The sequence below is a fragment of the Marmota flaviventris genome, chromosome 1, assembly GCF_047511675.1.
Source record: "Marmota flaviventris isolate mMarFla1 chromosome 1, mMarFla1.hap1, whole genome shotgun sequence".
NCBI lineage: Eukaryota > Metazoa > Chordata > Mammalia > Rodentia > Sciuridae > Marmota > Marmota flaviventris.
The window spans coordinates 86,454,940-86,481,785 of record NC_092498.1 but is presented as its reverse complement, the minus strand read 5'-3'; the positions used below and the strand labels follow the sequence as shown (position 1 = coordinate 86,481,785).

General features: G+C 36.5%; 1 protein-coding gene across 2 annotated transcripts in view; it reads left to right on the top strand.

Annotated features, from left to right (window-relative positions):
- Hibadh (3-hydroxyisobutyrate dehydrogenase) overlaps positions 1 to 20,796 on the top strand; it is a 104,897-nt gene extending 84,101 nt beyond the window's left edge. For both annotated transcript variants that reach the window (XM_027939611.2, XM_071613919.1), the window contains exons 5-8: positions 8,885 to 9,018; positions 10,696 to 10,772; positions 17,697 to 17,853; positions 19,808 to 20,796. In XM_027939611.2, coding sequence (XP_027795412.1) covers positions 8,885 to 9,018; positions 10,696 to 10,772; positions 17,697 to 17,853; positions 19,808 to 19,966 — 527 coding nt within the window. In that variant the 3' untranslated portion in view covers positions 19,967 to 20,796. The remainder of the gene's footprint in view (positions 1 to 8,884; positions 9,019 to 10,695; positions 10,773 to 17,696; positions 17,854 to 19,807) is intronic.
- The last annotated feature ends 6,050 nt before the right edge of the window (positions 20,797 to 26,846 follow it).

The following is a 26,846-nucleotide window of genomic DNA, read 5'->3' as shown; positions in this document are numbered from 1 at the left end:
TCACCAAAACCCAAGAGAACATCTGACATGGACTCTGAAACAGAAACAGTGATCACTTACAAATCAAACATGGCACGCTCTAAACTGATTGTGCACGGCAATCTTTTCTAGAAAGGACAACTAATTGAACATGATAAAGTGTAAAGTTAATTAACACCCTTAAATTTGTTGATTACTTTCACGGGATTATATTGTTCGTTGAGTAGCAGCTTTCTGTCCCAGCTGTCGCCTTTTTCAGCGAATGTCTCTGGTAAACAATAGAGACACCATAACAAGTCGTAAATGGTCCCTGTGACAGCAGCCCCTTGTGAGGCTGCATCTGTAGAAAATGATTAGAACAATTGCATTTTAAAGACGGCTCACATTGCAGCCCAAGTCCCATTGGTCCTCTTCTTGATCTCTTTTGATGGCAGACTGGTTAAAACATTTAAGTTCTTTTGAGTAAATTAAGTGATTTACTACGTTTTGCTATATTTGAGTGGGAGTGCTTGGCGGCAAGGTTTTTACAGTAGTAAGGAAAATGTAATGCTTTAGCTTTCCATCTCTTCCCTCTCTGGATTTGAAGGCTTCTTTCCAGTAGTCATAGAATAAAAAATGATCTCCTCATTTCTGATTTAAAAGTGGTTATTCTGGGTCATCAGCACTTGCTTGCATCATGGTTTATCTTTTGGTTCAGCTTTTCAACAAGGCTAAATTCCAAATTTCAGTTATTTGCTACTGTTAGGCCAAAGTGCTATTAGACATATCACTTAGAAATGCTACTCAATGAACATTTTTAAGCCTAACATGCCATTCAGCTTGTTGTTACATTTCAATTTTTATAACACTTGTATAATAACTATATAAAATACCTTTCCAATGTATTCTTTCATTTGAACTTAAAGTATTTGCCAAGTGTTTTTATTACCACTTTCAGATGGTGAAATCAAGACTGAGAGGGCTATGACTTGTCCAGTGGTGTGATCTTGAACCATGGTTTCACCCCAGGTCTCTTAATTCAAATCACATCTTTTTCATTTTTTAACTCTAGATAGTAATGTTCCCATACATGTGCACTTATGTTCATGCTTGTTTATGCAGCGGTAAGCGAAAATGCCAGTACCACATGTGGAGAGTCACGCTACTCCAAAGCTGAACATTTAAAAAATATGACTAATTGACAAACAAAAATGGTATATATTTATTACATAACATTGTTGTTTTAGAATAAAAATACATTATGGATGACTATATGGAGCTAATTAACATGTGCATTACCTCACACACTTATTTTTTGTGTAATAAGAATACCAATATCTACTCTAAACAGTTTTCAAGAATATAATTCATTTTTATTAAAAAGTTGAGCTATTTTGAAGCTGGGCCTGGTGGTGCATGCCTATAATCCCAGCAGCTCCAGAGGCTGAGGCAGGAGGATCAAGAAAGCCAGCCTCAACAATTTAGCAAGGCCCTAAACAACACAATGAGACCCTGTCTCTAAGTAAAATACAAGAAATGTGGGGGTTGGGGATGTGGCAATGAGACCCTGTCTCTAAATAAAATACAAAAAGGGTGGGGGTGCTGGGGATGTGGCTCAGTGATTAAACACCCCTGAGTTCAATCCCTGGGACAAAAAAACAAAGTTGAGCTATTTTGATAAACTAGAAAACACGAAGTCATAATTGATCTTAATTAGTATTCTTGGTCATTTTATTAATCACTGATTTCTGCCTTGCCTACTTTCTAAGAAGAAATTTAACATTTATCATACACAAGTTTTATATTAGGTAGTGAGATTCTAACTATTCCTGTGTATAAGGATCTTAACGAGACACACCAGAAAAATCATGAATTAGAGGAGGTAATAAAAATGCTTATTAGAAATATCACTTAGAACATTATAAGAATAGGAAAAGGAATAGAAAAGGGGGTTATGGCCATGAAATGCTATTCAGAGTTGATATGAATATGGTCTTTAAAGATAAGCAGTGGTTAGCCAGGAAAAGAAGGAAGGAAAAGGAATTTCATATAAGGAAAGAGCCTGGGAAAGGCATGGATCATTGTACATTCAAGCCACTGCAAATACTTTTTAGCAAGGCAATTTTTCTTGAGGTAGTTGATTAAAAACAAAACAAAACAAACAAACAAACAAAAACCCCAGAAGTGATTAGGGTTCATTGAAAAGAAAAACAAAGATTAAAAATCAGAACCAATATAAAGGAGAGAGAAAAAGGAAGTTCATTGCTTCTTAAAGACAAAAGGGAAGGTAGAGTGAGTTGTATAGTTCTTTTGCTGAAACATGAAAGTGCAAGTACTTCAAAATAACTTACTTAATGGGAAAAAATAGGTGGAGTTCTAAGACTATAGAAGAAATGTTGAGGAATAGTGAATAATGCTTTTAACTGCTGCTTATATTTACGTTAATGCATAACTGAGGTTTTAAGCCTATAATTATATTGTACAGTAATTCTCTTGAACTTATTTTTTATTCCTGATTTTCTCTTCTCTAGTTATTTTATTTTGCTAAGCAAACTCAGATCTGTTATGAAGGAAGGTGGGGCATTGTGTGCATTAGATAACAGACAGAACTCAGTGTCCATATGTAAAACCTGCTGAATTTCTTGCTCTATTCATGTTAGTCTAAACTGCTCTGAACCACATTTTCAAGTGGAGTCAGAATTCTTATATTCCTATAAAAGTTTCCACAAGCCTGCCCTGTTGTCAGTAAAACCATTACTCTTTGAGAATAGTTTCTTGTTTCCTTTTTCACCTTTTCTCTTTCTGAGAATTCATTATTCTTTCAATGACAGAGATTGAAAAATGGATGGAAAGAAGAAATCAGGATTTGATTGTGATTGCCCTCATTCATCTGACACTTGGAATATGATACTAGCTTTAGCCTTATTTCTGGGTGTACATCTCTTTTCCCTAATTATATTTTAGACCTGGGTATACATATCTTTTCCCCAAGTACATTTTATTGTTCTATGTCTACCATAGCTTTACATTTTGGGCTTTCTGGAATAGTCATATTTCAAATATCCTCTTTACCACAAAATAAGTCTTGCTTTTTGATTAAGAAAAATATGCTTACTTGTTGAATCTTTCCACCTAGCACAAAGACTTAGCAAATTGTTAAAGGCACTGAATAGATGCTTGCTGTTGGAATTTTTAATTTGTGAACCTGTGTTTGACTATATTTATACCTCTCCTGAGGCATGCATCTCTCTTTATTATTCAAATTTTCTTATCCCTTCCCCATTTCCTGCTCTGCTCCCACCACCCCTTCCACCATCACATGTACTAGATTTCAAACTCCTTGAGGGCAAGGTATATGTCTTCATTCCCAGGGTTGAAAACCACTGAGATATATAAATCTTGGGTGATCAAATTTTATTTGGCAACTAAGAGACTTTGATTATATTTAAAAGCACTTTTCCTTGTAAGGCTGGTTGAAATAAAAACATACTGCCAAGAGAAGTGATAGACGTCTATCATCTTAAAAGCAGGGTAGTCAACTACCCATTTTAAATGATGTGTACATTCATCTTTTTATTTGTCTATACAAATGAGTTCAATTTTTTTTCTGATTCTGGGGCCATGGAATGGAATCACTAGAAACATCATCACCAGAAAGTGTTAGATAAACCCTATAGGCAACCACACTACTTGGTAGATTTAATTAATGTACTTAGAAAATTAAATTTTTTTTTGTACTGAGAATTGAACCCAGAGGCACTTTGCTACTGACCCACATCCCCAACTCTTTTTAATTTTTATTTTGAGACAGGGTCTTACTCAGTTGCTTAGGGCCCCAGTAAAGTGCTAAAGGTGGCCTCAAACTTGACGATTCTCCTGCCTCAGTTTCCTGAGTCACTGGGATTACAGGCATGTACCACTGCACCCAGCTTCTTTTTTCTAATTTGAAACAATTTATATATTATTTGTACAAAGTGAAACATCACCTTGGTTTGTGTGTTAATTTGATGAATGTTCAAATGTGGATGTATATGAATTTGAGAAACCCAAATTATTATAGAATTTCAAAAGCTTCAAAGTAACTCAGTGATTATTTTGTCTGCTTCACTTCATAATTAAAAAAAACTTAGGGCAAGCGGTATTTAGTGACTTGCTAGAATGACAAAAACACTTTGTGATCCCGGGCAGATCTGGCAGATTTCCATGAAAGCAGTTAGCTCTCAGTACTCGCTGTAGTTGTTCATTTTCTCAGTCTTCCTTCCCTGCTGTCTACTTTCTTGGCCTTTTCATGCTGCTATAACAGAACACCTAAGACTGGATAATTTATGAAAAGCAAATTTACTTTTTACAGTGGGGAAGTTCAAGATCAAGGGGCTAGCATCTGGCTGGGGCCTTCTTGCAGCATCATTCTGTGGCAGAATGGCAAAGATAGGAAAAGAGAGTGTGTAGGAGTGTGAGAGTATGTGGGAGAGGTTCAAACTTGTCCATTCAGCACTGTCACCTTGGGGATAAGTTTCTAACATGTGCCTTTTTTGGGGACACACCAAACCACAGCATATTTTTCTCTTTGAACCAATAGTCGGTTAACTGAGCATCCCCTATGTATCAGACTTTGGATATGGGGTCAGGGAGCCAGCAGTCACTGCCCTAAAGAAGCAAATGTTCATGTGGAGAAGACAAACTGAAACAGAGGTCTTAAACAGGTGGTAGTAAGTACTGTGAATGAAATTAAGGCAGGTAAAGGAGATCAAGAGTGATAAGGTGCTCTTTTGGATTGTTACAATGAGTGAACAGGGAAAGCCTCTTGGAAGAGGTGAATTTTGAGCAGAGATGTGAATGAAGTGAAGGATATAAGTCATGAATACCTGGGAAAAGAACATGGCAAAAGGAAGAGCACATGCAAAGCTGTGGTATGGGAATATGCTTGACCTATTTCAGGAACTGGTAGGAAGCCAAGGTAGCTAGAAAGCAGCAAGTGATGAAAAGAATGATATGAAATAACATAGGAGAAGTAGTCAAGGGCCATGTTAAAGGGCCCTCTGGGGCTTTGTAGAACTTTGGATTTATATTGGAAGTGATGGGAAGCCTTTGGAAGGTTGAAAAGAGAGGACACATGAACTAGGTTTATATTTTAGGAGGATTATTCTGGCTGCTATATGGAGAACAGACTGTGGAGGCAAGAGCAGAAAGGAGATCATATAGGAGCTATTGCAGAAGTCCACACTGGAGATGGCAGTGGTTCAGACTAGGGTGGTAGTGATGGACAGAGAAGTGGCCAGATCACAGGTTTATATCTTCTTAGGAGCAGGGAGAAAGGTGATTCAGCCTTGACACTATAGCTAATCACAGGACCTGATACTAATAGGCATCCAATTAATAGTGTTGAATGGATGAAGCAAATGCAGATTTCTCATACCTTTCCCATACTATGCTCCCATTGAGAGATTTTGCAAGAGGTCTTCACAATGTTGCGGTCTTAACATGGACTGCTCTGTAATACTTAACTTGGGCTGGCCTGCTTCTGTTGTTTATGGATGTAGAACAAATCAGTTAATATTTAGCAAACAAGACCAAGATTATCCCAGAGGAAATCATGGCTTAAATAATCAAATAGGAATTAAACACCTACTTTGTAAGCCCAAGTTTATAAAATATTAAGCCCTTATATTTAAGTGGCATTTTTATTTTAGTGCATATGTTCACATACTCTATGAGGAAGTTATTAATGCTTTTCCAATTTTATACTCTGAGACTCAAAAGTTAAATAATCTTGTTTATTATCACACATCCAGCAGATAATATATCCCCAAACCCAGATATTATATCTTCAGATCCTTAACTATTTTTCTACTATGCTTATTCTTCTGTTTTCCACTTGTCTATTGAATATATCATATACTGTGATAGATAATGGGGAAGCTGACATAAGCAAGACCCCGGTGGTGACCCCATAGGAAAACTCAGAAAAGAATATCAAAGATTTTAATAAAGTATGATAAATGCCATAGTAAAATTAAGCATAGAATATATTTTGTTTTTTTATATACCACTATTAAAATACATAAGTAAAGCATAGGTTGAGTATCCCTCATCTGGTGGGCCCAGAAGTGTTTTAGATTTTGGATTTTTTCAGATTTTTGGAATATATTGCTTATATGTAATGAGATATCTTGGGGTTGGGGGGCTTACTAAACAAGGAATTCATTTGTTTCATATATGCCTTATAGACATAGCCCGAAGGTAATTTTACACAGTATTATTAGTGCGTCTGCATTTTTGACTGCGTCCTGTCACATAAGGTCAGGTATAGAGTTTTCTACTTGAGGTGTCATGTTGATGCTCAAAATGTTTTAAATTTTGGAACATTCCAGATTTCACATTTTTTGGATTAGGGATCCTTGAACTGTAAATACTTCTTTCAGTATTCTTGCAACTGAGTATGCATTTCACATCTCCTTTTGGAAAACAGACTTGAATTAAAATGGTGTGGCCATATAATACATACATTTTTTTTGGTTTACTGTTGGTAGACATTAAAATCCATACAATGTCTTCTGAAATTCATAAAATGTCTACACAGTTTTTGAGTTCCAGCTTCTTTAGGTGTTCTTTCCTTAGTCCAAAATGCTTAGGTTTCTTTTAGAATAAGTCAGGTCCTAGTTATGCCTTTGCAACAGGACTAGACTTGATAGTATCATATGGGTAAAATAATATATATGGAGAGATAAGATTTGGTCCTAAGAAATGCCCAAACTTTAAAATTACCCAGTTTAGTTAGACCCTTGCATTAGGATATAGGTTATGATAAAGTCAGAAATGATTACAACACCTCTTTGAGAGGAAGAAAGAGTGGAACTACCAGAGACTTCAGAATTAAAAGATAAATTATTCTTTCTTTTGTGGTCTGCTCTTGCTTAAATAACTTATTTCTTCTTTTTGAAATATGTGTTTGAACAAGTGAGAAAGTGCACCTGTCAAAAGATTAACCAGCTGAGAACCATTGTCAGCATTAATTTTCCTTTAATAAATGACTCTCTGAAGCTATTTAGCAGTCTGTAATCTAGATACAAAGCTGTTGACCTATGATGGATAGTGCTGGATTTGTTTGTAAGCTTTGACTTAAATTGTCTACTTAATTTCTCTAGGTCAGATCAACAGAATTAGGAGAAAGAGTGGTTATGTGGTTTGAATAAAAATAGCTAAAGAAATTGAGCAAAATAATTGTAAAACATTAATGGTTTCACCATCTTGGTGAAGTAAGTTAGAAACAAGCAAAATGACAGCCACTTAAACATCAGTATTATCAAATATTCAAATGACATAGGTCAGATAATTGAAAGTATTTTTTTTATAATTGGATTTTTGTACATAATCGATTCCAAAGTGTGTTGGAAGATATTGTGAAATAATGTAATTTCAACCGTATGTGCAAGTGTTTCCGGCTTTTATAATGTGGGCACTCTTTCCTCCAAGGTTGTTGACTAACAATGCTACCTTCTTTTGCCTTTAATAATTGGTTAAAAATAGTGTGAACTACAAAAGAGAAAGCTACTGAAGTTGGCAATAGCAAAATATTACATTTGAATGAAATAAGAAACTCTTGGCTTTTTTTAATGTCAAAGCTTTATTTTATTGAATAAATTAAATCAGAAAGGAGGCCTTTACTTATAGCTATCTATTTAATGGCAAGGTTCAATACTTAATACAGCTACAGTTCCTTTATTCCTAGCTGCATGTAAAATAAGTTATAAAAGCAAAAATTATAATAGGATAGTTTTTCCATTTACCTCCCTTTTTTCCCCACTTCAGTACTAGAGATTGAACCCAGGGGCATTCTACCACTGAGCTACATCCTTAGCCCTTTTTAAAATTTTATTCTGAGATAGAATCTTGTTAAGTTCCTGAGGCTGGCTTTAAACTTGCGGTCCTCCTGCTTCAGCCTCCTCAGTTGCTGGGATTATAGGTGTGTGGCACTGTGCCTCTTATACATTCCTATTTTTGAACAAAACCTCACTTGAAAATTATGAATTAAGATTTCTTTCAATAATAAAGCAGTAATAATACTCTTGCTTTTATTTTAATGGTAATAAAATGAGCGAGGCTCTCTGTGCCCTTTTTAGACAAGCCTAGGCCAAGTTTTATATGTCAAATTAGAAGTTGTTTTTCCAGTCATTTTAATCAATGAAGTCTTTTTTTAAAGCAATTAAGAAGTAGCCAAAGAAAATTAAATTTTATTTCTACTTTCTGCTCATATCACTAGGAATGAATTACCTAAAAGATATATCAGGAACGGCGGTCGCCGTGCCACACACCTGTAATTCCAGTGGCTCTGGAGGCTGAGATGGGAGGATTTTTTTGAGTTCAAAGCCAGCCTCAGCAACGTAGTAAGACCCTAAGCAACTCAGCAAGATCTGGAAAGTACACACAGGAATAATCAGTCTTAGTAAACAAATTTTCTTTCTCTTAACAAAAAGAATCTTACCACCTGAAATGCCTTCTTGTTTATGGGCGAGAGAGCAAGTTCTCTCTTTTTAGATCTCTTTGCAAATCCTTCTGGCTGCTGCTGTGCTGGTCAGAGCCCAGGCAAACCTATCATGGAATAGGTTTCTAAGGAGAATAATAGATGAATTAGAATAAAATTCGCATTTCAAAATCCTTTGTGTATCGTGCCAAAATGTTTAAGATGAATTGAGAATGAGAGTAAGATTAAATCTATGTGTCTCTTTTTGTTTGTGGTTAACCTCATGGCACTTGATTACTGAAATATTCTTGTGGAGATGTAGAGCATCTTAGACATATGTGGTATATATACAATTTGGAGGCCAGATGTTTTCATTTGGTTTTGGGATTTTCTCTCCTTTTACTATTTGAACATTTAAAGAAATGTATCCTTTTGCTTCTGTCTCTTTACACCCAAATGATTCAGGTGTGGGAGCTGCTCGGTCTGGGAACCTAACGTTTATGGTAGGAGGAGTCGAAGAGGAATTTGCTGCTGCCCAAGAGTTGCTGGGGTGCATGGGCTCCAATGTGGTGTATTGTGGAGCTGTTGGGACCGGGCAGGTAAAATTGCCACATTAATGACCTTGATATAATGATGCAAAATTGGCTGATGGTGTTTTCTATTTCCTGACCACATTCTTTTTTCTCTTTATTCTGCTCATTCTTGGTAGGCTTAAGCAGATGCCAGCCAATTTACTTATTAAAATAAAACTTTTAAAAAATATCAAAATTTCCATCATTATGATCTTGGCATGTCACCCCTGAAATCATCCTTAAAACTATTTCTGTTTAGGTGCTCGTGTTGTCTGGGTAACTGTTGCCCTCCATCTGATTTTGTAATTACTTGCTATAGCTCCATTTATACTACAGTCAAGTAGAAGTAACCTATGTCTTTTAATATTTTTCTTGAAAAGCAAATAATTTTCATCTAGAAATATGAGGTGATTGACAATACTGAACTATGAAGTCAAATAAGTTGTACCCTTCCCACTCCTAACATACACACACTCCTTCAATTCTTCCTTCCTTCCCTCTTCCAAACAGTGCTTTTTTTAAAAAAAAAATTTTAGAGAGAGAGAGAGAGAGAATTTTAATATTTATTTTTTAGTTTTCGGCGGACACAACATCTTTGTTTGTATGTGGTGCTGAGGATTGAACCCGGGCTGCACGCACACCAGGCGAGCGTGCTACCGCTTGAGCCACATCCCCAGCCCCCAAACAGTGCTTTAATCTTAGTTACCAGTACTCTCTTTCTCTCACGCAAGACTTCTGTATTCTCCTAGGTACATTTATTGTTTCCATACCTTATATGTCATTCTTTAAGCTCTGTGGAGTTTTGCTTCTGTGACTGATTGCTGACCATCTTGTCCATGCCACATATGACCTGGTCCAATCTTTCTTTCATTATCTCATACCTAGTTTACTGCTCAGAGGGCCTAATAGGTCTCTAGATGCCAAATGTATCACTCTGTGCAACACAATAACCAAAACCAAGACTAACAAGGTGCTTGTCATGATATGTACTTCTTTTTTTCTGAAACTTTGAATAGATTCCTGTTTCCTAACATCAAATCTTAGCTCTCTGTTTTAGCCTTCATAGCTCGTAACAAGCTCTTGACAATTTCAACAATTAAATTTCTCACCATTTCCTAAACCCTATACATATGAGTAATTTTCTTACTAATTCCAGAAACATCTAATGCTCCTAAAAATTTAATCCCCTTTATTTATATATTTATCTTTTACTCTAATCTCCTCCTTTCTTTTCCTTGCCTATTTATATCCTCCTTTGGCTTCCTGAGAGACGATTTCCACCTCTTGTCTTTGGTGATCTTGTTTCTCTGAAGTTATGCTCTCTCTGCCTCATAACCTCTGCCATATATTGTGTCATTTTATTGTTCTATTTGTTCATTTTTTGCCTTCCATGTAGCATATTATTCCCATTCCCAGTGAGTTCTAAGTTCCATCCCTTAAAGAGCAGTCATACCACATGGAGGGATATTCCCTGTAGTGCTGAGCCCATAGTAGGTGCTGGGTCACCACTGTGAGTTTATGACCTAGTGGAAGAGATCCCCATGTCTGCTGTGGGGTAGCCATTGGGCTTTGGAAGCATTCTGCATGAGAATCAACAGTTGAAAGCTGCTTCCTTTAGAAAGAAATCTATGGAATTGGACAAAGAAAAATTTCCTGTGTGTTTTAACATGAAAATAGAGATATTTCGCATGTATTCTTTTTCAGGCTGCAAAGATCTGCAACAACATGCTGTTAGCTATTAGTATGATTGGAACCGCTGAAGCTATGAATCTTGGAATCAGGTTTGTCTAGTAGTACATTTTCATATACTAACAGTTTTTATTGGCTTTCCTATTTGATTTTTGGTATTAAAAAAAAACTGATGTTTGTGAGAGATAAATGAGTTGATCCAGGGACATTTTGAAAGCACTTCATTATTGAACTTTAATAGACTTTGCTTATTGGACAAGCAATAGGACCCTGGAGAGCATGAATACTCTTTGCCATAGCCATAAAATGTATTGCACTGTGCATTTTAAGTTATATTATCCTTTTTTATATGGAAGTCCCATTTCTTCTATTATGTTAAATGCAAGGAACACTTTTACTATAAAAATTAAACATTCTTTGGCAGTGTCAGGAAAAATTTGTATGAAACACAGCTTTAATGTATGTGAATTCAAGTTTACGCTACTGTGTGACTAGTTTTATGTACCTATTCTAAATATAGTCCCCAAAATCTGCACTAAAAGTGTTCTTGGTAGTTTGGTTGCATTCATAAAGCTACAATTCATATGCATAACTTTCATTTTAACTTGCCTGTAGTTTGGTTAGTTGGCATTAGGATCTGTCTTTAAAATAAATGTCATTCATACTTTGTTTAAAGTGATTCATGAATTCTGTTTTTACTACAGATGCTCATCTTTTAGAATACTTAAGGTTAATGTCTTAATTTTAGCCTTTAATCTTTTGGTTTAGGAATGCTACAAATGATTAATCACCTAATTAATTTTTGAATATTTTACATTTTGTGAATATAATAAATATACATTTCTTACTTTAGAAAATGCTTAGTAAGCAAGATGTTTTATTCAGATGCTTTCTTCCTCACATTCACCAAGCTGCTAACCAAATATATCACAAAGCAAAGTAGTGGTTCATATCACAGCTTTTGATACAAGCAATAAAATGAGCCAAAGTGCTTGAGATATTTTTAAAAACATGGTAATGGATTCACATTTCCTCTTAATTACCATATCAAGATACTGTTGTTTTATTGAATTGCCCTTGTCTCAGATGTTAAACTATCTTGACCTATTAAGTTGTCATGTTGTAATTGAGATAAAAGAGGAATTTGCTTTGCATCAGTGCTAATTGGTTTATCAATATCCTGTACCATTTACATTTTAAAATTGAATGTCTATAAGATGGTAAGGCATATCTTTATAAAGCCTTAATAAAACTAGTAGTATATAGGGAGCCCTTCAGAGTGTTGTGTCTGTATTGTGGCCAGTTGTAGGCTGTGGGTCACTTATGATATTTAAAAACTGGTTTCTAGTAACTTGGTTTCATGTCCATTCTTTAGACTAATTTCTTAGAAGAGGAAAATATAAATTTCTGGAACCAAAAAATTGCATACAAAATTAAATTGTTGTTGACAGCAGGATTACTATGCATATGCATCTTTGTTTTCTTAATTTTTAACTTTTTTTTTTAGTTGTTGTTGAACATAATACCTTTATTTTATTTATTTATTTTTATGTGGTGCTGAGGATCTAACCCAGCTCCTCGCACATGCTAAGCAAGCGCTCTACTGCTGAGCCACAACCCAGCCCCTGCATATGCATCTTTATAATTTTATTCCCATTTTTCTAGATATAAGTGAATGTATCATAAAAAGTTAAAGCCTAGATGGACCTATGTTATACCATAATATGACATATGCCCTTGTCTCTGCCATTTAGTCTTTATTTAGTACCTGCAGCATCACTGGGTTAGGGTGTTCCTTAGGCACAGTGGGGCATCTTCTGGAATTCCTTGAATAATTTTCCTGTTAGAACTCTGATTAGATGCCCTTCTTAAATGAAGTTTTGTATAGGAAAGTGCTTGTGGATGTTTTCCTCCAAGTATCAGCTAAGAAAGAAGAGTAGAAAATCAATTAAATAAAATGTATATAATGAAATGAAAAACTTTGGTTACTAATAGTGTGTGTTTTCAAGGAAAAAAAAGAAAAGTAATATAATTCCAAATACAGACATTTAAGAGCAGAAGTAATGAATAGAGTTTAGTGTTTCCCTGACTTTTGGCCTTGATACACTATCACAAATAGTATTTAGAAATATGAAACTTTAAAATATGTAATTTTTCCAAAATTCTACATATGTTCCAATACATACAGACACATAAAATATATACTAAAAGTCTGAACACAAGACAAAAACTTACTCATTTTATTTAACTGTTAAAATAATTTATGTTTCTAGTGTTACAACTAATAAATTACTTATTTTTATAACATTAGGATTTTATCACTTTATCTTACAAAATTGTCGGTGGTTTGATTGCCCTAAAAGTGAGTGCTTCTGCTATTGTCTTTTCTCCATGGTTTACAGACATGGTTTAAAATGACAGGATTGTTCTCTAATAGAGTATAGAGAGTGGCCACGATTTATTGAGCTTTGCAAGGTGAAAGAGAAAATTGGCATCAGCAAGCATAAATTCCCAAGTAGTAAAGTCCCACGAAGTAGTAGAGCATCAAAGTGGTTCAGCCACATTTATATTCTGTTCACTTTGAAGTGAATTCTTTTAGAGTATTTAATGTCAGTATTTATAAATTGAGTTACCTATTCCTGAGAAGTGATCATTTCTGATTAATTTCATTCTTGTAAGTCAGTGTTTTTTTCTGGGACTTTGTTTTTTTAATAGAAGAATAAAATCTTACCATTTAAAATTCTTATTGACCCTACATTCTTTTAGAGTGAGCCTTTATGGATGTTAGTGAAATTTTAAAATGTTGTAAAAAAAAAAAAAAAAAAGTAAAGAGTGAAAAATATTGGTATATAATATATTTTGAAATTCTTTTTTATTAGACCTTTCCACTTTCTAATTGGGTTCCTAGTTAGGCCTTAGAAGTAGTTTTATGGCCTGAGAGTCCCCTGCTTGCATTACAAAGGTTTGTTCTTATGCATCACCTAGAAACAACATTTTAATGTGAGTTTTTTTGTTTTGTTTTTATTTTTGCCCCATTGAGAATGGATTTCTTCTTAAATATTAGTAGTGTAATAAGTTCTTTGCATTTCCAGTAAGGTCCCAAGCCCCTCCAACAATCACCATCTTGTCTTCTTCGACCCAGGGAAGCTTGAAGTAGTAGACATTTTGAACAGTTGAAAGCTGTTCAAGATGTGAACTTTTCCACAAGCATAATTTTTCAGGAGCTGTATATCTCCTGAACAGCAAAAAGGCACCCTTAATGGTTGTCTTTTCTTTTATGTGATGACTAAAGCCTCTTTGCCATTTTTTCTATTTGTTATACAAACAGTTGTAATAAAAATTCGAACAGATTTCTAAATAATCTGATAAAATGCCATCGTATTGGCCAGTTCATGAACCATATGATACTCAGTGAGCCTCAAGCTGGTTAGAGGGTATCTGTCTAGTTCTGCATTTCAGTTGTGCTACAGACTTCAATTTTCTCATTTATATGGGAATAGTATGTATTTACTGTGTTGTACTGAAGATTAAGTGAGTTAATTCATATAAATCTTTTAAAACAGTTATTGGCACAGTTGGTACTCAGTGCATGGTAGTCATTGCTATTTGTGGTTGTTGTGAGGGGGTATTTGAAGTGAATGTTGTTTTTTTTCTTCCTAACACTTCTCACTACCTGGCACTATACATTTGTTTGTTTGTTTATTGCCTGTCTTTCCATCTAGAAAGTAAGCTCCATGAAAGAGAATGACTATTTACTCATGGCTGTATCTTAAGAACATTCCTGGCAGATAGCAGGCACTCAGTGAAGACTGAACTAAATGAATGAGGACAGGAGGGAGGGGTGAGTGAGGGGACAGGATATGGCACTTCTGCCTCAGTCTCAGTTATCTGGGCATGTGTCTTAACTCACACCCTCCTGACTTGCAGGCACTGCTTCTCCTTAACTTCTTTATTGTCTCCTCTGCTCTATGCTTGTCTCCCACATGGACAATCTGAGTAACCCTTGGTGAATAAATGAACGACTGATTAAGATTGACATGGTTTTAGATGTTTTGTTTCCAGATCAGTTCCTGTGATACAGACTTCCCAGTTTGGTGACAAATTGTTGTTGTTGTTGTTCTTATATTAAACTGAGTAGTAAAAACACTTCAGAGAATAAAACTTTTTTGATCCTTAAAACTGTGATTACAGTGAAGGCAAAAGGTTTGGATTCTCTTTAATTTTTGTTTTTAGAATTTATGAATCATTTTTATTTCTCTCAAAAGTTCATTTAACATTCTTGTGTTTTAGAGGTGAGTAGATTTGACACTGTGATGTTTGAATTGCATTATATATGCAATCAGAGCAATGAATTCATTCTCTGTTTATATCAGAGAACATTCCAGCAACTGTAAAGGCACATGCATGCACACACGTACTCTCGAACCATATCCAGTGGCAAGTTATTATGGGGACTGACAGACTGTCATCCTTTTGATGGCTTGAGCTGTATATCTCCTGAACAGCAATGGGGCTCTTATGCAGAAAGTATCATATGTTCCCAGCCAATTTACAGGGAAACAGCAATAACATTTTATCATGGTTGAGAGCCCAGTAGCTGCTTCCTATTAAACTTGCCCTTTCAGATACCTGTCTTGGATTAATTTGTTGATTTCAAATGGAAACTCAGTCTTCTCCAGTGAAGCATGACGTTCTAGGATAGACTCTCTGAATGACAATTACTGTGTATTCTAGCTGGTTTCAGACCATTACAAGCCTTGGGCACAGTGGAAGACAGAGGACTTCAGTAACTGATTTTAATATCATGTCTAATTCTAACTGTCAGTTATGTATGTGCCAGGGAAAGAATCCTCAGAAAGATGAAATGCAAAACACTTCTCACTTGCTCTTTTTAATGATACACTTTGCTGCAGAGTGGGGGGCAGGGGAGTAAACGCCAGGAGGGAGTAGCCATTTCCTGAAGGGAATCTGCACAGCAGGGGAAGCTTCAGATTTGAAAAGTGAGCTTGGAACAACTGCCACCTGATTTTTTTTTTTAATGTGTGTGCCCCTCAGGATGCTCCTAAATAGTACTGTGTTCACCAAAATGGGTTTCCACAAATCAGTGCCAGTATTTTTCCTTGAATGTTCAAAAAAAATGAAGGATTTCACAAAGTTAGGATAATAAGCTTTACTCACCATTTTGGTGGGTTATAGAGTGTAAGTTTCCTTAGCAGTAAAGATTCTTAGGAAATACTGCCAAGTATAATCTGGTAGATTATAAAGAAGGATGTAACTCTACTGCTTTAGATGATGAATCATCTTAAAGAAAAATCTAAGATAGGAAGCCCCTAAAATATATTTCAATGGGGTAGGAAAAGCAGTGTTTTGGGGTCTTTAAAAACATTCTGTGTTTGTGGAACACATCAGATGTATATGTTCTTGGACATTTATGCTTAGAGACTAGATTTTCAGTTACAGCAAATTAACTGGTTGTTAATAATTGTGATTTTTCTTTTCACAGTTATTTCCTAAGCACATTGGCTTTATCTTTTCCTAAGTCATGTGCACAACATCATACTGATAGTCTAATTTTATTTAAAAGGGGAAAGAAAATTACACAGCAAATTACACATGAAACAAACTTTGTTCTTTATAAAAGAATTAATGAAACTGTTGGGTTTCTCTTTGGTAGTCTACCATTGAACAATGTATGATAGCTGATTTAGATGGAATCTTCTGTGTCTATACTCTTTAGTAAAAACCCATCATTTTAACAGGGGCCACCATATGAATTCAGATATGTAGCATGCCACATAGCCTTCCATGAACCACTGCTACCCCTTAAAAGCCAGATTATATATTCCATACATATCCTGTTGGCGGTAGCCCTTGCTCTAGCATCAGAAAAATGTTTTACTGTTCATGATATTCAGATTTTGAAATGAGCAAAACATATTTCAAACACAGAATAAGCAAGAACTTAAGCATGCCAGAATGCACAGTTTGTTTAACCTTAAGTGTCTTTTTTCAATTCTTTATTTTCTAAAAGAGATTGATTTTAACAAAACACAGAAAGCTTTTATGAAAATTGTTTTATAATGGCCCTTTGCATGAAAGAAACCAATAAATTGCTGGGTATAAAGTTTTATTTGAAACTTTATTCAGTGATACTTGACAAAACTATGCTTCTCAAACTGTTAAGATCTCTAAAATCAAAGTAATACAACATTTTGATATTTTTCTAGGGTCTATATTGAACAGCCACTATGCCATCAGCCCAGTGGTAGAACAAATGATGTTTCCGCTTGGGCAAGCTTTGTTTTATCAGGATCAGTAACCTTATCAGCAGTTGACCCAGAACTATAATGCATGTCTCTGAATAGATAGCATATGTCACAGCTCTGGGCAGACTTGCTTCGTAAGCAACATTATCTAATGAAGATTTAATAAATAAAGAAAAGTTTGCAGCAAGAAATGTCTTCCTTATAAAGATAACTTCTCTTAAGCTCATTGTACTACTCAAAGCTGACCTCTTGCATTTATTCTCACAAAAGTAATAAACACATGTATGAATGCATCCACAAGGACTCCCATGATGTATCATTTATCTGTTAGTATTTCTGAAATATATCATTTGTGTGTAAAGAATGTAGCATTTAGATTTTCATATTGGTTTAAAGTTCATAAGTAACACATAAAAGCAGTAATGTTCAAAAAACTAGAAAACCCCTAGTGTGACAAACCAACCACATTTTCATGCAATTATGTATTATTATTTCTTGTCAATTGTACAGTAGTGCAGGTTTTCTCTAAATATGAAATGTCTTGGCTCAGAAATGATCATGTTTAATCAATCAGTAGCTTTTAATATCCTATAATTCAAGATTAAATTCTTCACTCTCAGATCAATCTGCTTTGATTTTAAAAGACATGTAATAAATGGAGAGAGAAGATGGAGCATCCTCATGTGTAAATAAGTCATGAATGACTTGTACATTTTGACATTTAACACTTTTTTCTTTGACCTTTGACAGGTTAGGGCTTGACCCAAAACTATTGGCTAAAATCCTAAATATGAGTTCAGGACGGTGTTGGTCAAGCGACACTTATAATCCTGTTCCTGGAGTGATGGATGGAGTTCCCTCTGCTAATAACTATCAGGGTGGATTTGGAACAACACTCATGGCTAAGGTATGGTAAATGCTGAGGCTAACCCATGGGGTGGCAGGGAGTGCGGGGGGATGCTTAGTGGTCTGATTTCTCTTCCTCCTTCTAACAAAATATGTCTATGCTAGAATGTAAAATTAGTAGAATAGTGGTTCACTTTCCCACCAGAAATTAGTAAAAATTTATATTAAAAAATCCTTATCTTGTTCATTTTATTCCTGGGCTTTCAGAAGAATAAGCAAGGATTTTTCTTTTGTCCTTGGGTTTGTTTGTAACATGAGCTGGTACAGTTTTGTTCTTCATCATACATTTATGCTAATTTACCAACTCCTTAGAGTGGGAGCAGTGACTTTCCTGATAGTTAACCCTGTACATACACAGTGCCAGGGAATCTTTCCCATGGTTTCTAAATACATCTTCCTGTTTAAGAATATATATAGATTTATGTGTAAATTAGTTAAGTCATTTGCAAAGCAAGTTTTGGGCTTCCTTTCATTTGTGATCTTAACTGTAGAAAATACTCTTTAGACCAGCAGACCAGCAGACTTTCAGATTTCTGTATAAAGCTTATTCTTCGCCAATTGATTTTTTTTTTCTGATTACAAAAATAATAACAGGCACGCCTGGATGCCACACTTGGCTTACTCTCCCTCATGCCTCGTGGCATTTGTCCATTGAACTTCTTGAATATACCTTGAATTCATCCACTTCCCTTTTCTTTTTCCACCAGTATCTTGGCTGCAGTTCATTTAGCTATACCACAGGTGTCCTTAGCTGGTCTCCTTGCTTTTTGACCTCATCTTCTCCAATTCATTTTTTATACTATAGCAAAAATGGACTTTCTCAAATGTATAGACCTGATTGTGTCACTTCTCCCATAAATTTCCTTTAAGAGTTTCTGTAACTTACAGATTAAAGTCCATCTCCACAATTTTCGTATAAGCCCCTTGGTGATTTGGACTGCATGCCTCACCAGACTCATTTTTGCTTTCTCATTCCCTCTCTTTGCTTCAGCCACGCTGAACTCATTTCCACCTGGGTTTTCACTCTGAAACCTTCCTGTTTGCTGTTCCCGCTGCCAAGATCATTCTTCCTTGCCCCTTCCCCCTTTTACCTGGCTTACACCAATCCTCCTTCAGATCTTTGCTTAGCCATTTCTTCCTCTGGAAGACTTGATCCAGCACCCACACACTATGCCTCCCAGGCTCCCATGGTGGGTACTTCTCCAAATCATATAAATGCTTATTTAATTATTGTTATTCCTCAGTAGACTGAGTTTGGGTGGGCTGTGGCTATCTTGTTCATCATTGAATCCCAGCTTCTTGTACATTGTCAGTACACTTTCAATATTTATTTGAGGAAGTAATATTTGAAACTCTGTTTCCTATTTTGCAGTTTATTTCCGTTTGTGTTAGAATTTTTGTATGGCAATCTTACAGACTTCTACAGATTTGAAAATCATTTCTTTGTGTAATCCTATTTGCATAGTAACTCTTATCCAGAAATAAACAGGTCTTATAGAGGATGGGGTAATGAAGGAGACACTCAGAAATCAAGGTTTCTGTTTGGAACAGCTTTGCAGCTATATGCCAGTACTTATAAAAATATATAAGGACTAGGGGTATTGTGGTAGAGTGCTTGCCTGGTATATGCAAAGCCCTGGGCTCAATTCCCAGCTTACCAAATTGTGGGGGGGGGAGGGTGGAAGAAAAGAAAAAATATATATACATATATATTATATGTATGTATTTATATTATGTATTACATATTATATGTATATGTGTAGATATATATAGATATACATACATACATACATATATATGGATATATAGAGAGGAAACAATGTTTGTAAGAAACATTTTTTCAGAATCTGTTTTTCCTTCTCTGAAACCAAAGCATTAGGAACCACAGTTCAAAGTGCGCCTTTACCACCAGTCCTAATGTATTCTGTATTCCCTCCTGCCCTTGTTTGATTTAGGATCTGGGATTGGCACAAGACTCTGCTACCAGCACAAAGAGCCCAATCCTTCTGGGCAGTCTAGCCCATCAGATCTACAGAATGATGTGTGCAAAGGGCTATTCCAAAAAAGACTTCTCATCTGTGTTCCAGTTTCTACGGGAGGAGGAGAACTTCTGAACATGCCCTTTGGCCATGGACATTGTTGGGAACCAGACTATCTTGGAGCCACCTCCTAGCTCACTCCACAAGTAAATGGGTTTAATCAAAGGTCATCAGTCTCTTTTGATTATCTGTGTTAAGTACTCCCTAGGATTTTCCACCCATTTTTAACTGCTTATTCTTTTTGTCTATTTAGCAAACATATTATTGGGGGGAAAACATTTTTTTTTTTTCTGCTGATTTCACTGATGGAAACCATCCATCAGTGGATGGTTTCCGCTAACTAGCTGAATTAACCTTTTTAAAAAAGTTTGATCTTTGAGTATCTTCTACTAAATCGTTGAATACTTTGAACAGGAAATTTACTTAGCAAATAAAATAAAATATTGCCAAATGTTTTGTTAATAGGATGAAACCCATCTTAAAGGAAAGAAAAGAAATCGCTGTGAGGAAAGGAGTTAGAGAAAGGAAGTATAGTGAATTACTACCTGTGTTCCTCAGGAAGTTTGTCCTGTTAACCACGAGCTGGTATCTTGCATTCCTGAGGTTACAGATTTATTTTCCAGGGAGTTGATAAAGCCAGAGGACTTGTTGCTGCTTGTTTTATAATTCGGACTCTGTTACAATGTCTCAGTGTTCCCCTCTTGTCACAACTCCTAGTACTCAGCAGATTTATTTCTATATTTTTTTGCTTCTGTATACATTCTTATTACATATTTTTTGACTTCAAAGAATGATATCTTTAGACTGTTTCAGAGCCAATGATGATATTTGCTTTAGAAATCATTACATTATTCTAAAAATAACCATATTATTTTGAATTTAAATAAATTTATATGCTGATAATATCTTCTTGGAGTTTTTGTTTCTTCTTTAAAAAAAAAAAAAGGCTGGCTTTACAGACTAATGGGGAAAGGAAGGTAAGAATGAGGAAGGAAGGGAGGGTGAAGGGAACATCTTGGACAGCAGCAGGCCAGCCTCCTGCTGCTCTGCCTGAATCCTTGGTTGTCATTGGTTTGAATGTTTTTTTTTTCTATATCAAGAAGCTGTAGAAATTCAGCCTGCCTTAAGTGTAACATGCACGCCCCATTATGAAGAACAGTCCCCACTTTTTCTATCTCAGCCCCGAAAAACATTCCAGGTGATAGACCTAGATATCAAATTGGCAAAAGTATTACTACTTCCATCGTTTTCCTGGTGATAAAAAGTTCCAGGCACTATTATAAGTCCTAGGGATACAGTGATGAACAAGACAGAATTCCTGCTCTTATGGACCATAAATCCTGGTGTGTGCATCTTCTAATAAACAAGAAATAAATGTTTATATGTCAGGTGATAATAAGGACAAAATGAATAATAAAACAGGATAAAGGGCATGGATAAGAAGTGCCAGGTGTATTTGTTAGGGTGGTAAGCAAAGCTCTTTCTGATAAGTTGGCATTTGAGCAGAAATAAGAAGTCAGGGAGCTGGGCATGGTGGCACATACCTCTAATTATAGCTACTTGAGAGACTGAGGCAGGAGGATCTCAAGTTCAAAGTCAGGATGGGCAACTTAGTAAGTCCCTGTCTCAAAATAAAAAAAAGGAATGGAGGTATAGCTCAGTGGTAGAGTGCTTGCCTAGCATCTGTGAGGCCCTTGATCCCCAGCACCACCAAAAGAAAGAAGTCAGAGAGCAAGCCATGCAGGTATCTGAAAAAGAATATTCCAGGCAAAGTACAGAAGCTAAGAAGCAAGTTAATGCTGGACATGAGGAATAACAAGGGGCCTGTGAGGGAACTGACTCAGGTTGAAGGAGTCTTTGTTGGGCCTTGTAGGTTACGGTAAGATATTGGCTTTTATTCTGATACATTGAGATGAGTAGTTTATCGGTTAACTTTTGCTGGGTGACAAACCACCCCAATATTTAGTGGCTCAAACAACACATTTATTATTTTTTGAAGATCCTCTAGGTTTGCTTTCATATTCTGGAGCAGGTTAATTCATCTGGAACTGAAGGGTCTCATTCTGCTGGACAGCTGGAATGGTTGGGACTTCTCTCCACATGGTCACTTACCCCAGCAGGAAGACAGCCTGAGTTTGTTCACATGGTGGCATTCCCTGCAGCAACATAGGACAAGCCACAATGAACAAGCACTTTTCAACTTTTGGCTTGCTTTGTATTTGTACTGTCCTTTTGGCTAAAGTAAGTCACACGTCCAAGCCCTGAGTTAGCATAGGAAGTGAGCATGTGGACACAGGGAGGCATGATGGCAGCCATTCTGCAAACAACCTATGTGGGTGGAGGGTTTTGTTCAGAACAATGATCTGATCTACTTTTTAAAAGAATCCCACTGGATGCCACATGGAGAATAGTTGACAGGAGCACAAAGGGAAACAAAGGGTCCAGTTAGGAGGTGAGTGTAACAATCCAGATGAGAGAGAATGGTAATTGGGACCAAAATATTACAACAGGGAGCAAGAAGCCATCAGAACTCTGGTGTACTAGCACACACCTGTGATACTAGCTACTCAGAAGGCTGAGGCAGGAGGATCACAGGTTTGAGGTCAGCCTCAGCAACTTAGCAAGACCCTATGTCAAAATAAAAACAGAAAGAACCAGGGGTAGCTTGGCATGGTGGCACATGCCTGTAATCCCAGCCACTCGAGAGGCTGAGACAGGAGGATCTCGAGTTAAAGGCCAGTGAGCAATTTAGCAGGGCCCTAAGCAACTCAGTGAGACCTGTCTGTAAATAAAGAAAGGGTGGGAGATATGGCTTAGTGGTTAAGAACCCTGGGCTCAATCCCCAGCACCAAAAAAGGAAAGAAAAGACCAGGGGTATAGCTTCAGTGGTAAAGTACCCTTGGGTTCCACCCCTAGTCTGAGAAGCCAACACCCCCCCCCACAAAAAAAAAAGTATTCAGATTCTAAACATAAAAGATAGAACCACTGACTAACAAATGGGGCCAGGGAGAAAGGGAAGAGTCAAGGATGATACACCACGGTTAGTGGCTGACAAATTGGAAGAAAGGAGTTGTCATTATAGGAGGAACATTTGGGGAGGATGGTAGAAAATATAGGAGTTTACCTGAGATGTTCAATAGACACCTAAGAGAAGAATTAAGTTTCCAGGAACCAAGCCCTGCGGCATTCAAACTTTTAATAGTTGAGAAAATAAGGTAGAACAAGCAAATGCAACTGAGGGTGACCAGTAAAATAGAGGGGCAGGGGCTGGGAATATGGGAGCATTGTCCTGAAAGCCAAATGAAAACTGTTTTAAGGAGGCAATGATGGTTTCAAAAGCCATTGATGAGTAATACTAAGGCTGAACACTGATCATTTGAATTTGGCAAATGAGAGGTCATTGGTAAGTTTTTGAAAAGTCTTGGAAATGAGGGTGATTGAGAATGACAGGATGGGAAGAGAGGAATTGGAAACGATAGGTTTAGAGACAACTCTTCAGGAGTTGGATGCAAAAGAGAATAAAGAGGGGAACTGGGGTGTCACTCAGTGGTAGAGTGCTGGCCTAGCACGTGTGAGGCACTGGGTTCATCAGCACTGCATAAAAATAAAAGTATAAAAACAGGGAATAGGGACCAAGGAAAGTTTTAGTATATATATATATATATTTTAGATGGAAAATATTTCAGGATTATACTGTTGGTAGAGGAATGGTCTAATAAAGAGAGAAAAGCAATGATATGAGAGAGGACACATGCTATGTGATATCTCAAGTTGTTAAGAGGGGAGGGGTATAAGCGTGGCTGGATCTCTTACAATTAAAAAGCCAGCAAAAACAGATTACATGTCAGACTGTGAGCATCCTGCATGAAGTATAGAATTGTAATTAATTATACAGCTTTTAACATAGAACAATGAATATTCATTCTGGAAAGGAATTTAGTGACCTCTAAGTGTGATCTTGTGCAAGTCACCCTCCTTTCACCGTTTATTTTCTCATCCATAAAATTGTCATAAACCATGTAACCTAACATGAAGTGCTTGCTTAGAAACTTGAAAGTCCAACAGATATCAGATAACAGACAGTCACAAGTGATGGTGGGCATGTGGCGAAATTGGAACCCTTAGATGGTGTTTCTGAAAAGTAGTTTGGTGGCTTCTCAAGTGGTTAAACATTAGAGTTGACAAGTGATCCAATACTTCTGTCCCATGTGTGTACTCGCAAAATGAAAACATATATCCACACACAAAAATGTAATCAAGTAGTCATAGAAGCATCATTCATAACAGATGACAAATGGAAACAATCCCATATATCTTTCAACTTACAATTAGAAGAACTATGGTATAGCCATGCAATGAAAGATTATTTGGCTATAAAAAGAAAGTGCTGCCAAAATTTAACTCAAAATGGATCAAGGACCTAGGAATTACACCAGAGACTCCGTGTCTAATAGAAGAAAAAGTAGTTCCTAATCTTCATCATATGGGATTAGGCCCCAACTTCCTTAATAAGACTCCTATAGTGCAAGAATTAAAACCAAGAATCAATAAATGAGATGGAATCAAACTAAAAAGTTTCTTCTCAGCAAAAGAAACAATCTGTGAGGTGAACAGAGAGCCTACATCCTGAGAGCAAATTTTTACCCCTCACATATCAGAGCACTAATCCCTAGGATATGTAAAGAACTCAAAAAGCTAAGCACCAAAAAAACAAATGACCCAATCAATAAACGGGTCAAGGACCTGAACAGACACTTCTCAGAAGAGGATATACAATCAGTCAACAAATATATGAAAAAATGATCATCATTAGCAATCAGAGATGCAAATCAAAACTACTCTAAGATATTATCTCACTCCAGTCAGAATGGCAGCTATTATGAAGACAAACAACAATAAGTGTTGGTGAGGATGTAGCTGGTGGGACTACAGATTGGTACAGCCAATATGAAAGCAGTATGGAGATTCCTTGGAAATCTGGGAATGGAATAACCATTTGACCCAGCTATCCCTCTCCTTGGACTATACCCAAAGGACTTAAAAACAACATACTACAGGGACACAGCAGCACAATTCACAATAGCTAAACTGTGGAGCCAACCTAGATGCCCTTCAGTGGATGAATGGATTAAAAAATGTGGCATATATACACAATGGAATATTACTCAGCATTAAAAGAGAATAAAATCATGGCATTTGCAGGTAAATGGATGGCTTTGGAGAAGGTAATGTTAAGCGAAATTAGCCAATCCCAAAAAAACAAAAGCCGAATATTTTCTTTGATATAAGGAGGCTGGCTCATAATGGGGTAGGGAGGGGGAGCTTGGGAGGAATAGATGAATTCTAGATAGGGAAGAGGGGTGGGAGGATAAGGAGTGGGCAGGGGATTAGTAAGGGCGGTGGAAGTGATGGACATCATTATCCAAAGTACATGTATGAAGACTCAAATTGGGTGTCATCATACTTTATATAAAAACAGATACGAAAAATTTTGGTATATATGTGTAATAAGAATTATAATGCAAAAAATATATGTATAAAAGCATGAATTGGCGTGAACATACTGTATATACAAAGATATGAAAAATTGTACTCTATGTGTAATAAGAACTGTAATGCATTCTGCTGTTGTGTATTTTAAAAAAATAAAATCAATCAAACTAAAAAATAAAGAAAGTGCTGATGCATGCTACAACATGGGTGAACTCTGAAAGCATGCCAACTGAAGAAGATGGACACAAAAGACTACATATTCTATGTTTGTATTTACACAAAGTGTCAGAAAAGGCAAATTCATAGATTTTTGTGGTAGATGGGTGGTTCCCAGGGACTGAGGGGAGGGGCTATGGGGAGTGACTGCTAATGGGTATAATGTTTCTCTCGGGGGTGATGAAAAGATTCTGGAATTAGTAGTGGTGGTTGCACAATTTTGCAAGTGTATTTTTAAAACAGTGGATTGTACAATTTTAAAATATATATTTATTATTTGAGGGGAAAAAATCACAAGTTATGTTCTGTGTCTTGATAAGTCTTTCTCAACTTGTCTCAGCATCCCCCCACCCCCAGGACATACATGGCAATGTCTAGAGACATTTTTGTGGTCACACTCTATTGAAATTTAGTGGATAAGAGGCCAAGGAATCTGCTAAACATCCCATAATCCAGAACAACACCCACAATCAGAATTATCCTGTCCAAAATGTCAGTAATGCAGGATTCTAGAAACCCTTTTCTAAGGTTTTGCATTGACCCCTGTCCCAAACCTGCGTATTAACACATTTTCGTCCCCAGCTTCACCAGCAGACCTGCTTCTCCTCCTGGACCTTGTTCATCCAGATTGCCAGGAACCATCTCCAAATCCTCCCTCTCCTTCATCCTCTCTCCACAGCTAATTCTAAATCTTCAGTGTCTATTGCAGGCCTTTCCTTGTATTGATGTAGGCTACTTTGGTATCTGTAACTGTTATTTTTAAATTATTAAATAGTTTTGTTGTTGTTATCTTTATATAGTAAAATGTTCTCCTTTCATACAACTTGATGGCTTTTAGTAAGTTTAGAATTATACAACCATCACCACAATCCAGTTTTAGAATATTTCCATCGACCCTCTAAAATCCCTTGGGTTCATCTGCAGTCACTCCCTATTCTTTCTCCTTCTCTGCTCCCGTCATGGACAACCAATAATCTTTCTGTCTATATTCACAGCTTCTTCTTAGCCACAGATCTTTCACAATTCACCCTTCACACTGCCTCAAGAGAGGTCCTTCTAAGACAGAAATCTAATCCAGTGGTTCCCCTACTTAAAATCCTTTAGTCTGCAATGCAGACTGAACTCCTAAGCATGGTATTCAAGTCTCTTTGTGCTCTGGCTTCTATTTTACTCCACCAGCACCTTTGTCTATAGTTCTTGCCATTTTCCAAACTTGCCATGTTTCTCACACCCCAGTTCCTTTGCA